Here is a 14,275-nt window from a genome sequence, read left to right as displayed (position 1 = left end):
TTGTCTAATTTCCATTACATTGATTGCAGCAAAGATAGCCTACTCTACACACAGTTTTGTACTTTTTCTTTTCACTAAGTCTATTTTGGAGATTTTCTTTGTTACTGACTATTCCCTAAAGTAGATGGGTACTGCTAACACCTTCTGGTCTAATCCTTTCCTTTTGAAATTAATAAGAGAATCCGCCTACTAAAGATATAAGTCAATGAGGAAAAATGACTGTGAATATATTTATTATAAATAAACATGTATAAACTAACATGAAAGTAATCAGTAAAATTACTGTGAGCTATTACTATATTCTGTAAAATTATTATGATCTATTTGGTTAGATTTTTATCAATCCCTGACTATGTGATTGCAGGAATCCTTGAGTACATGTAAGAAAACATGTAGTAAACAAAATTAGGAGTAAACAGAGGAGTTTAGGTTAATTCAAGTCTGTGATTGTTTAAAACTCAACATATGCGCACACAAATATTTACCCAAAGCTTCAGAAATATATTCTCAATATATTTTAAGACAATTATAAAAGGCCATTCTAGGATTGAATAGCTAGTTTAATTACAATACAATAATAGTCGAACATCTGTTTCTAATTAGTTGGTTTCAGATGACTTTGTAAAAGTGTGCCTATTTATCTTAATAGAAATAAGATAATTTGATGCCAGAAAAATTTTTACTGATAAAAAGAGCAGTGCACTAATTAAGATTATTGGCAGAGGAATAAAAAAATCAACCTAGATATTTAATTTAAACCTCCTTTCTTCTTTCTGTTTTTATATTGAACCTACTCTGCAGACTTACTCTATGGAAAATCCTCCAACAAAGCCTGCCTTTCCTCAGTTTACCAGTTTCTATGGCAACATTCAAGTATATTTTAATCACAAAGCTTTCCCAGATTGAACAAAGGGGATGAATTCTCCCATCCTCCCCCTACACCCCCCATGCCAAAAAGGTATTTTCTTTTCTAGATAACTAAGTAAGTGTATACAGTCTGTGTAGCAGCTTCTGATAGCTTTTAGAAATCAACCAAGAAATCAACATTCTTGGTGATTGCTCTGGTCTGAATGTTGGTAATACTTCAAATTCCTATGTTGATGGTCTTAGAAGGTGGGGCCTTTGGAAGGTCACCAGGGTGGAGCCCTCATGAATGGCATTAGTGCTCTAGTAGGAGACCCCACAGAACTCCTTAGCCTCTTCCCTCATCTAAGGGCACAGCCAGAAGTTGGCAGTCCAGTCTCTGGGCCATGCTGGCACCTTGACCTTAGACTTCTAGCTTTCAGAACTGTGAGAAATAAATTTCTGTCATGTATTAATCTCCCACTTTATAGTATTTTGTTAAAGCAGTCTGAATGAACAATGATGTATATGAATCATAATATTCTTGTGTAAAAACTCCTTGTTTTGTAGAAAGAAAATCCTCCAACAAAGCACAGTATAGTCTAGAGCAGTGGTCGGCAAACTCATTAGTCAACAGAGCCAAATATCAACAGTACAACGATTGAAATTTCTTTTCAGAGCCAACTTTTTAAAATTTAAACTTCTTCTAATGCCACTTCTTCAAAATAGACTTGCCCAGGCAAGTATTTTGTGGAAAAGCCACACTCAAGGGGCCAAAGAGCCGCATGTGTCTCTTGAGCCGCAGTTTGCTAACCACGGTTGTCAGTTGTTAGAACAGAGACATCCTTCCTGCAGGTACTTCATATTCCAGGTATCATCCTCCTGATAGGTGATTCATCATAATCGCAGACCTGGCACAGATGGGAACTGGTCTGCAATTTAGCGTAGGTTTTATTATTATTTAGGTATGAGTAAGGAGCCAATTGCTATATTTACAACAATTTTTTATGTTCACAGATCCCCAGAGGAGGCACCAAGGGAGGGAGTGTGTGTAAAAGGGAAACCTTGTGTCAGGAAGCAGAGGGAGAGGAAACACTCCAGGCAGGGGTTTCCAAAGGAAGGAAGGGGAGAGGCAGAACAAGCAGACTTATGATTGGCAGTTTGAATAGGTTCAGAGGAATGTTGGGCATAGAAGCTGCCTCTGGTTATCTGATACTTGACTGTGGAATGATTAGGGTAGGTGCATTGTGTCCTGGAGTGTGAAATCCCCATAAAGACTGTGGTTGAGATGTGGGCTCCAAGTTGGTTGGTTTGCATTTGAAAAACATGCTCACCTGATCCTGGTCAGTCCTTCCAGAATCAGAAGGTCCCAGATGTCAAAGTACCAAGACACAGAAAATAGAATACATGACCAAATACACTGCTCTGGTGCAGAGTCCCCTTGAAGAGGAAGGCAAAGGGCTCACCAGAACTTCTGGTATAAGTAAGACTATGCACAAGAAGCTCTTTGCAGCTGCCTTGTTTCACTCCAATTTATTGGAAATAACACCCAATACTGAGGGAATTCACTACTCAATGGTTAATTGTTGGCCCAGGGTAGCATCATAAATCATCAAAGAAAGTTTTTGGCATAACATTGGTTACTTTCAGCAACTTGTTTTTTGTGTCAAGCCCCATGTGGTCCCATACAAGCTTCATTCAGTTCTGCTCAGTCCTGGACAGATAGTCCTCATGCTCCCTTCAGGTGCCACCAACCTCTTTCCCACTTCCCTCTCTGGTGTATCATCTTTCTCATATTCATTTCCTCACTTTACATCTTCTATCTCCTCTCCATTCTTTTTCAAGTTTACCTCCTCCAGATGCGCTTGACTGTTTGGATCAATCTCCACCACCATCTTCCACTCTTTCATCAAATCATTGAGGTGAACTGCTTCAACCATACTCCCGCAAACACAAAGCAGCTAGTGTTTCATCGCCAGTACAGACCTGGAGTGAGAGCTAGGCTGTTAGAGGGCCACTGGCTTGTCAGAATCACCTTTCTCTTTCCTGATATCTGGGGCAGAGAGTATATGTTCAACGGTGATCAGAGTTGCATCCTCTGTGGCCACCACTTTGACTACCTCCAAGAGCTCTGAGGTGCTCATCATCACCTTCAGGCTGCACTTCTTTTGGCCTCACCTATATTTTCTCTTTTCTGACCTAGCTGTCCCACAAACCAGCAGTTCTTTGAGGTGTCATAGAATACAGGTCATTAAAGAAGTTGTCCTCCAGGCTTTTTTCCTCTTACTCACCACAGACATCCCTGAGGAGCAGTGACTGATGGTTCCAGGCCATAGCCACTGACATGCCAGAGGTTGAGTACACCCTATGCCCCATGATGTAATCTGAGTCCACACCCATTTGCCTTTCCTTCCTTCTTCGGTCTTGAGTCAGAACATATCTGAATGCAGGGTGAGTTTGTCCATCTTAGTTGACTGTTTCCAGTAGCCTCCATAGATGATTATGCTCCCCTGGGGAGTGGTGGACATTTGGCAGCCCCATCTGGGTGTTGTGCCAGTCTCTCATGGGGACAACTTGCTTCACATGATTGTGTCCAGGCTAATGGCATACATGTCATTGTAGTGATGTAATCCCTTATACGCTAATGGAAACATTAAAAATAATTAGCTGTGTCTTCCAGGCTGCCATCCAATACCCACAATGATGTAAAGAATCCCCTATTGATTTGACTTACTCCTAGGTTTTGGTCACCAAATGCAGGACACTAAAGATCCATGTAATAAAGAGGATCAATTTATCTGTCTCAGGCAATGTGGATGAAGATGGGGACATGGTGTTTCTACCGTCTGTCTTATTAGCATCTATTGTCTGGAAATGGGCTATCAGAGCTTCAAGGCCTCCTCCTTCTACAGTGTTTGGACACCTTCTTCTCCATTTTGGTGACCGCCTTCTCCTTTTTGCCCATTCCGTGGGTCCAGGGAGGTACAGAGAGGTCAAGGAGAGAGCTACACAGGTTCTCCTGAGGGCATGCCTGGCCATGCATTTCATAAAGAAAGGGAGAGAGATAGAAATATCAGTGATAAGAGAGAATGATCAGGTGCCCCCTCCATGCCCCTGCTGGGGATCAGGTCTGCAATTCAGGTATGTGCCCTAACTGGGAATTGAACAGAGACCTCCTGGTTCATGGGTCAATGCTCAACCACTGAGCCACATGGCTGGGCTGGCCATGCATTTTTAAAGACAAATTTTAGAAGAATTATCCCTATCCCTTCAAATAAGGTTTTTAACAACTTCCTAACCATCACTTTGTTTGGACCTAAAACTGCCTTCAATGTTTGTCTTAGAATGTATGAGAGCAAGCAACGTAAGACTGTGTGTGTGTGTGTGTGTGTGTGGTCTGATGTGTAGTGTTTATTCTGCTGTCTGCATATTTATGCATTTCTTCTGTGATGAACTGTGTATTTCTACAAGGTGAAGTCTGCATCTGTCATGATTGTTGTGTGCAATATCTACCAGCAGCATATGTCCCTAATCAGAAAGGTTAGCAAAGATGAATATCACACTGTTGACAATGACTGAATAGGCTGTCCTTTAAATACAATCTAGACTGGGTCAGAAGACTAAATTAACTCAGACAGATATTTTAGGTTCAAGTCAGTGGAATCTAGGCCACAGTAAATTTATTTAAAACAATGAACTATACTTTGACAAAAGACTTTTAACTTTACAGAATTGCCTTGATAGTTTGTGATTTTTCCTCTGATCCTTCCTCTTCCTAACACATGTCTTGAAAGCTCTTTGGAAGAAAATTGCTGAGAACCCATTTGCTGGTGGTTACTAAGATATTTATCTGTCAAAAGAAGAATTTTTTTCTTATAAAATACCTAGCTGTTCTGGGCTTCTTTTCTATTTATTCTTGTGATGACTGTCAATATTTAAAAAATTCAATCACTCCTCCTATTTTACTGGTATCACTTCTGAAATAACCTATTTTTTTTGCTGCTACTGTTGCTGCTATTTATCTCACTCGTAGACGCCTTGAGGGTGTTATAAAAATCATACAATGGAAACAAATAATTGGATTACATTGGAGTCAAGTGATTTTTCACAATAAAGCCCTATAATTTAATTATTCCAGACTTTACCTAATTCCTGTTTCCTTTTCCCATTTGTTTTCATTAAGTGTATGTCTCCTTTTTGGTATATATGTCTATTAACATACTATTTCTATTTTCTGTGACATCCTGAATTCTGTAGCTGAAATATGTGTCTGAGATAAAGCTATTTCATCTCTATCTCACTATTCCAGGCTTAGGGCAGGGATGGGGCAAACTAGCAATATAGAAAGTAAGTTGATTTAGCCCTTCACCATTACATGCATTCATGATAAAAGTTGGCTATTATTTGTGCTACATGGTTTGTGTGTAAAGCAGATAGATCTCTAAAATAAAAGCAAACTTGCTAAATAAGAAGGCACATTCATTTTTTTTTCTTTTTACTGCAGCTTTATTGAGATATAATCCTATAATGAAAGACTAATATGCAAATTGTCTCCTCGACCTGGACTTCAGTCAGAAGGCAGGGCCAGCAGGCTGACCACCTGCAGCTCCTCCCCCTGGCCAGCCCAGCCTGATCAGCCTGATTGGAATGGGCCGGCCAGACCCTATCTGTACACGAATTCATTCACTAGGTCTCTAATTAATAAATAATATTGTATGTATTTAAGGTGTTCAGCTTGATGTTTTGATTATACATATACATTGCGAAATGATTACCACAATCAAGAAATTAACATATACATCAGCTTACTTACTGAATGGTGAAATTCCTCAAGATCTCAGCAAATTTGAGTTTAGTATTAAAGGGCCCAACCTGCCCCCTCTCACAGTCTAGGAGCCCTCGGGGCAGGAGGCAACCCAGAGATCAGGGGAAGGCGACGCCTCCATCACACCTCTGCTGCTGCCACTGCTGGCAGTGTAAGCCTCAGCAAGCCCTGGTTAACTGAGCCTCAATACTCTTTCTGGCCTTCCTGGCCCTCACATGAGCTTCCTGCAGACCTGCACTGTAGCAGTTCTCCTTTCCTCTCCTGCCAAAACTTCTTTCCCACTGCCTTTCCTTCTCAGGGCTTCTCTGCCATGGGGGGGGGGGGGGGGGGGGGGAATTGAAAAAAAAAAATGAAGAGAAAGAGAGCAAGAGAAGGGAGAGGCTGAACGAGTGAGAAAACCCAGGCTGTGACTTACCAAGGATTTTTGTCAAAGATGAAAGTATCAAAATGTGCCAGATACAAATGGTGCTTTAAAGTAGGAACATATGTTTCACTTTAGAAAAGTATTGTAGTCTTCTACTGTAGTCTCTCCCCTTCTTCGTGTTTTGAGATGAAGGGGACACAAAATAAACAGTATCAGATCCACTTCTCGCTATTTTATGTAGTATATTACTTTTCTAAAATTTGAAAAATTCAGAATTCTGAAACAGATCTGGCCGCAAATATTTAGGATTACTATCTTCACTGCTACCATTGCCTTCAGATTTTATTCTAAATCTGTGTTCTCCCTCCTTCCTCTCTTGCTGGCCTTCAGTCTGCTCGTAATACTGCAGCCAGAGTCCCAGTGAAAATCCAAGTCAAATCAAGCAACTTCTCTGTTCAGAACCCTCCAGTGGGTCAGAGCCGTGGTTCTTTCAGGGGCTCCTAGAATCCTCCCTGATCTGTAGCTGCCTTTCCGTTCCCCAAACAGGCCTGGGATGGGCACTGCACCCCTGCCTCAGGGCCTGTGTGCTTGCTCTTCCCTTTTTCTGTTATGCTTTTCCTCCAGGTGACTGGAGTCCAGCTCCCTCATCTAGGTCCATCTATAATTCAAATGGCACCTTCTTAGTGAAGCTTTCACTGGTGATTTTTTTCTAAAATTGTGCCCTCCACCCACGATCCGTTCATAATGGCTTCTCATTCCTCAACAGGGTGGACTGAGCGCTCAAGCTTTTGTTCGTGTGGATGTGGAGGACGTGAATGATAACGAACCTGTGTTCAACCCGCCCACCTATGTGCTGAGCATTAGTGGCCAGACCCAGCCGGGAACCGAGATCATCAATGTTCTTGCCACCGACAGGGATTCTGGGGTCTATGGAACAGTGGCTTACAAGCTCCTCCCCAGTGACCTGTCCTCCCTTTTTACCATCGACTCTACCACAGGTATGTGATCCTGGAACAGTTTGCCTCCGAAATCAACTTCTTCTGTGAAACAGCCAGAAAATGAACAAGAGGGATTTCTTTTATTAGCAGGGATGTTGCAAGACTCATATCACCTGCCAAATGGCAGCGAGGTGTATTGAAAAGAGCAAGGCTTTGTAGCTTGGTTATATTTGAATCTCAGTCCCAACTTATGATTTTTCATTGGCCCTACTCTCCTTACCTTAAAAAAAAGTAGTGCTGATAATCCCTATGTTGCAAAGTTTTTGTGAGAATTAAAGGCAATAATTTAGGAGAAAACAACGAGCCAAAATGTTTCTTTCTCATATGCCATTTAAGGATGACTTGCATGATTTCAGGGAGCTAATCATAGTAGAGCAAAGAGCCTTATACAGACATCCTTTTCCAATACCAGGTCTTGTATTTTCTTAAACTCTTCGCTTAGTTTCCTTGTGTTTTTTTGTTTGTTTGTTTGTTTTTATTTTTTGTTTTTTAAGTAATACCTAAAGCTCCTATTAGTTCTCTAATAGGACAATTATGCTCCTGCCAAAGATGTCCAATGAGTAAACTGAGTTTTTTAGAAACAGTCATTATTTAAGTTGTCACCCTATTGGATTCTTATTAACAAAATAATTTTTGAAAAAATTTTTACTAGAAAACATAAAATTACAAGTCTATTACAGTATAATACTTTTGAGATATTAGAGATATTCTGTTCTAAAATGAGGCTGCAAAAAAGGAAATATTGTTTTCTTTAAAAATTTTTTAAATTGTTTTATTTTGTAGTAAGAAGACGTAACATGAGATCGGCCTGCTTAACAAATTTTTAGGTGCACAATCCTTTATTGTCAGCTGTAGGTACAGTGTTGCACAACAGATCTCTAGAATTTATTCTGAAACTTAATTGAAACTTTGTTCCCACTGGTTAGCCATTTCCCATTTCTTCCTCCCTGTTGTCTCCTGGCAACTACCATTCTACTCTTTGATTCTAGGAGTTTGTTTCAGAAACCTCATATAAGTGGGCTAGACATTTGTCCTACTATTACTTGCTTATTTCACTTCAGATAATGTCCTCCAAGTTCCTCCATGATGGCACGTCCTTCTTTTTAAAAGCTAAATAATATTCCATTGTGTGTACATATCATGTTTTGTTTATTCATCCACTGGTAGACATTTAGGTTGTTTCCACAGCCTGACTATTGTGAACAGGCTTCAGTGAACATGGGCGTGCAGCTAACCCTTTGTGGTTACCTTTATTCTTAAAGCCCCTGATCTGAGCATGGGCAGAATGAGCATGTATTGTGAGGGTGATGATAATGTCAGGTGCCCTCGTAGACATGCTCTGTACATTGTCTTATTGGATCTTTACAACATTCTTTGCAACAATCATATTCATTAGCAACAAATGTAATTTACACAGAACATCTAATCTGCCAAGTTAGTTTGCCTTCTCACCCAGCCACAGGTAGAGAGCCACTGCTTCTTGCCAGGAAAGTGTACTTTATCTGGAGTGGTGGCCGCTGGGGGATTCGCTGTTTACAATGACAGTCTTTCTAAGGCAGAACTTTCCTTGCTCAAAATAACACACTGATGTGGCCCCTTTGACATTTAAAAGATCAGAAGAACATGCTGTTTTAGGATATTGGTCTGCTTATCTTGGCTTTCTCAAAATTCCTCTGAACTGAGGACCTTAACTGCTTGTCAAAACGCCAGGCCCTCTAGGACAATAGCGTTGCCAAAATTATGTAGGTCAGCCAGTAATCAGGGTACAGCATCAAAAAGCATTCAGCAGATTGTTTTTAGAATACATCAACACGCTCATCATCTAGTTTCTTCTGGAAGATCTTGAAGAAGGAGTGGCACAGTATCCCATCTTTAGGAGAGATCTCTGTTGTGCTGGCTTCAGTCAGCCACATGCTCCCACTCCTGGCACCTGGTACAAGACAAATGTCATTGTTAATCATGGAAAACTTAATCATGAGTCATAACTAGGGAGGTATCATGGTTTTGCTTTTTTTTTTTTTTTTAAGGAAAACCAGTTTTGTAATGCAAGTGGTTATGGGTTATTGTTGATTGGTGCCTATATTATTTTCATGTCAATGCATTTAAGTTGAAGACATTTCTCAGTTTAACAGTACTTAGAATTTAGTTGCACTTAATCACAGCTCATGAGAAATTCATGCAAGCTGGTAATGCTTTGCTTTGATCCTTAGAAGAGAATTGAAAAGCATCATGACTAATTATGGGGAAAAGGTTGCCCAGTGTACAGGAAGTCTTCAATTTGAACAGTTGCATTCAAGTTCATCTGTTGGTTGACTGCCACGCCACATACATTTTCTAAATTGCACATAATAGACTTCCAGGCCATGACATTAGTCATCTAACAATTGATATTTTCAAAGAACTGAACAAGAAGCAGTTTGGAATATTTTTTTTTTCTTCTTGATCTGTGCTTTTGTTGTAGCCTATAGAAAGCTGCTCCTTCTTGCTTCTCCTATAAGGTCTATCTCTACAGAAGCTGCCAGTGCAAATATAGTCTCAAGGAATTGTCTTTTAGCTATATATATACACATATACATATATATACATATATATACATATATATGTGTGTATATATACATATATATATATGTGTGTATATATATATATATTTTGTGGAATAAAAAAAACAAGTGACATTTAGAAATAATTAAAAATTTATTTAAATCCATATTACATTCTCATAAGAAACTGCAAGGGAGTGTCATTGATAATACATAGCAAAATTTCATTTAAATCCTCTTCCACCATCACAGCTTGGTAGGTGATTTGTGGCCTACCTCACTTTTCTTCAAAACGAACCCAAACTCTCTTGTTTTCTCTCTAGCTTATCTGTGCTAGCTGGCACTTATCCAGATTTATATACTAGATAAATATATAGATTATATATACAAGGTATGGCAAAAGTAGGTTTGCAGTTGAAGTATGTGAAACAGTTTATTCTTGTATTATTATTTATTAATTATTATATTATTTTCCATACAAACAACTATAACCAGTTTTGCCTCCACCCTGTATGTATATATAGTTATATAGATTACAGTTTTTACATAGTTGATTATATAATTGCACAGTTTTATAGTTTTATATAGTTATGTTGCATGAGGAGAATATTGAGAATTGATGAGTATATTTCTATGGGTCTAGTAATAATTAATGTCGTTTTTAAACATTCGTTTAAAATCTTGCTTGGCGTTGACTAGTATTGACATAACCTTCAAACACGTGGTATCTACAGAACGTGTGAAGTGCAATTAACAAGTTTTGCTCGAAAAAGTTTGTGTTTGGTTTGGTTTTTGTTGCAAAACTAGGGCTAAGAAGATGGCGGATGAAGAGCATATTCGGCACTGCATGCTTTACGAGTTCCAATTAGGAAGAAAAGCAAGTGAGGCTGCAAAAAACATCTGTAATGCTCTTGGTCAAGATGCAGTTAGCACCAGAAAATGCCAGCGTTGGTTTGAGAAATTTCGCGAGGGAAATTTTTTGTTAGATGACAAGAGTGGTAGAGGCCGTGTGTCCAATTTTGATCAAGAAGCTCTTCAAGCTCTTTTGGTGCAAAATCCTCAAATTACCCAACAAGAGCTTGCGACAACTTTAAATTGTTCACAAAAAACAATTTCCAATCAATTGCGTGCACTTGGCAAAGTCCAAAAGTTTGGAAAATGGGTTCCTCATGAGTTGACCGACAACAACCGTAATCAAAGAGTCACAATTTGTAGTTCGCTCCTCTCTCGTCAAAACCATTTGCCGTTTTTAGAGCAAATTGTTACCGGAGATGAACAATGGGTGCTGTATGTTAATTTGAAAAGGCGGCCTCAATGGTTGGACAAAAATGAGGCTCTGCAGCCCACGCCAAAACCTGACTTGCATGCGAAAAAAGTGATGTGTGTTTGGTGGAATTTTAAAGGAATTCTTCATTATGAACTTTTACCATCTAACCAAACCATTACAAGTGCAGTGTATAGTGCCCAACTGGAAAGGTTAGCCCAAGCTTTAAGAGAAAAAGAACCCGCGCTGATTAATCGGAAGGGAGTAATTCTTCACCACGATAACGCACGACCGCATACTGCAAGAATCACTGCTGAAAAACTGCGCCAGTTGGAATGGGAAGTTCTCCCTCAACCTGCATATTCTCCTGATATTGCCCCTTCCGATTACCATTTGTTTCATTCTTTGCAAAACTTTCTTCTTGGAAAAAAATTTAATAATGAAGAATGCCTCAAAAATGCATTGACCGAATTTTTTGCATCAAAATCACAAGAATTTTACAACAGAGGGATTAAAATGCTTCCTGAGCGTTGGGCACAAGTAGTAGAAAACAACGGCAACTATATTGTTGATTAAATTTTGTTGTATTGTTTAAATAAATTCGATTTAAAAAAAGTATTAGAAAACGACATTAATTATTACTAGACCTAATACATTGTCACTTCTTCCTGAGTTACTCTAAAATTCTCTCTTTGAGACATTCATTAATTTGCTCACTGGCCCATTCACCCTTTCATTTTAATGCTTCCTATATCAAACGTGCTATTCTGTAAGCGTACATAGTATTTTATTAGGCTCGTGTTTTCCTGAAGACAAGAGATTTTTCCATTGACCTATTTATGCCACAACCGAGACTGGAGCATTAAAAATAGAGCTCTGTGATTATTGTGTTCATCTGGTAAGAGCAATGTCTTGAAGAAAACTGAAGGGGAGTGGGTGTGGCAATGTCATGGCTGTTTTCCCTTGTGGGTTTATCATCCTGGTCTGTTTCTGATTTTCTAAGTGTGTTGTTAATTCAAAGAATATTTTTGTAAAATGTGTTTAGGCACCAGGAGAGAGATATTAAATTGAGCCTTCATTTCTCTTATTCTCAGTTAGTTTGGGCTTTTTTGATGTGGCCACGAGGTAGACCACAGTGTTCCGAGCTTTAAAAGTAGGAAATACGAAGACACATTTATTAATAGCTCTTTTTTTATGTATTTGTAATCCTATTTAATGAACTATATGTAGATTTTTTTCTACATTGTTTGAAGTATCCCTTTAGTAGCATGGGGAAAAAAGCAGTTCTTTAGCCTTTCTGTGGTATTTATTTAGTCATTTTCCGCTGAAACAAACATAACTTCTAATTCAGATTATTTTAAGGTGATAGAGATTGCAAGCATTTGTGTTTGCAAAAAGTAGTTGAGCAACAATGAATTATGCTGCCTTGCCCATCATCTGATCTATGTTTAGCTATGACATATACAAAATCCAAGTTTAGCACTACAAACCAAACAATTAAAAGGGTAACTGAGTGAATTAAGCTGCCAGCCAAGGGCAGCTGTGCCTCCATGTTTAGCTTCCGTGCTGCTCAGCTGTATGGCTTTTACCATGGACTTTAAGTAATGTAGCACAGACTCTATTTTTCTTTATTCCAAGGGCAGATTCTTTTCTAATGTTAGTTTTATGCTCCTATTTGATACCATGTAATCATTCTAATAATTTTTCATGATTGCCACTTTTCTACATATAGAACATTCTGATATGTAGTTAATAAATTAATACCACATCTCATTTCATAAGGGATCTGAGCCTGCTCACGCCAAAACATTCTTTCTTTTATTTGCAAGACAGAGTCTAAAATTAATCACAGGCACCTAACCAGCATATGTCACTTGTATAGGAAACAAAAGCATGTTGGAGAGTTTTCTCATTCATTTTTTTAATATAAGATCACTGACTCTTGGAGATGAAAGGGACCTTACAATTTAGTGGAGGAAGAAATTGAGGCAGAAAGGGATTTAGTGTCTTGCTTAAAGCACGTGGTTGGTAATATGGCAGATCTGAATTTGAACCTTTTATAAGTTAGTTATAAATTTGGATAATTATTTTCTTTGATAGAAATTTGAATCCGTTCTATTCCTGTCAGCTGCTACAACTTAGTTACCTTGATTCATGTGCAAAATAAATAGCTTAATGTCATCTATTTGGTAAATAAGTTTTTATATTCTCACAAACTGAATATAGAAAAAATATCATAAATATCAATAACCAATAATAAAGTAGTATTGATACCCCATAGTTTTTGTCCTATTTTTTGAGAAAACCACACTTACGGACTCCATGTTTGTTGAAGGTTATGACTTTGTGCTTGTTTTTGTTTTTAACTATTCCATAACTTACGATTTTAGTAGCAACCTACAGATTTTTTTCTAAGTAGGAATTAGAAAGTTGGTTAAGAATATTCCATCTTTTGCGGGAGATTTGATTATGAAAGTGAGTGTTGCTTAGTTAGTAGAACATGATTTTATATATACACTATATATTAAACTTAATTAAGAGGACCTTTGTATTTAAGTACTTTTATTAGTCAATCAATTAAAATAAATTTTATTCCAGCAGTTTCCTCTTTTAAATAAAAAAGTGACAAACTAAAGATAATAGCCAAATATTATTGCACATTAAAATTAGTATGCATAAACTTACACACCCAGTAATTAAAACATAAAATAATTAGTAATCTGTATATGAATCTGTATCTGTTTTAAAGTTAAAGTTGGTCCCCTGAGTGAGTAATTAATGAAAAAAATGAGAGCCAATTAATCACTGTACATTAAAATACTCGAGACCTGGTGGGAGTCCCCTCAGCCCAGTCTGTACCCTCTCCAATCCGGGATCCCTGGGATCGGGCCTAAACTGGCAGTCAGACATTCCTCTCATAATCCTGGACTGCTGGCTCCTAATCACTCATCTGCTTGCCTGCCTGGTTGCCCTTAACTGCTCCTCCCATCCCCCACTGCTGGCCTGATCACCTCTTACTGACTCTGCATACTGGCTTGATCACCCTTAACTGCCCCCCACTGCCAGCCAAGTCGCCCCCAACAGCCCCCTCCCTGCCGGCCTGGTTGCTCCTGACTCCCCCACCCCCACAGGACTGGTCACCCCTTACTGTCCCCTCTGCCAGCCTGGTAACCCCACAGAGCCTGCTTGTTCAGTCATTTGGTTGTTCCTCACTATGCCCCTGCCAGATTGGTCATAGACAGCCATCTTGTGAGGGTGTGAAGGTTAATTTGCATATTACCTCTTAATTATATAGGATAGTGTCATACACTTAAAGCTGACAAAAATATATAGACAGAAAACTATTTCTTTTATTTACTACTTCATTATTATATATTATGCATATTTATATGTAATATATATTAGAGAGCTACATTTTCTAGCTCCTCAACTTTAATAGAC

The 14,275-nt window shown here is 38.7% G+C and overlaps 1 protein-coding gene across 1 annotated transcript in view; it reads left to right on the top strand.

Moving 5' to 3' along the window:
• DCHS2 (dachsous cadherin-related 2) overlaps positions 1-14,275 on the top strand; it is an 88,163-nt gene that overhangs the window by 9,791 nt on the left and 64,097 nt on the right. The window contains exon 4 of the mRNA XM_036424341.2: positions 6,799-7,030. Within this exon, the coding sequence (XP_036280234.1) occupies positions 6,799-7,030 (232 nt within the window). The remainder of the gene's footprint in view (positions 1-6,798; positions 7,031-14,275) is intronic.

The sequence above is a fragment of the Pipistrellus kuhlii genome, unplaced genomic scaffold (assembly GCF_014108245.1).
Source record: "Pipistrellus kuhlii isolate mPipKuh1 unplaced genomic scaffold, mPipKuh1.p scaffold_m20_p_8, whole genome shotgun sequence".
NCBI classification, from domain to species: domain Eukaryota; kingdom Metazoa; phylum Chordata; class Mammalia; order Chiroptera; family Vespertilionidae; genus Pipistrellus; species Pipistrellus kuhlii.
This window is presented reverse-complemented; position numbering and strand designations above follow the sequence as displayed.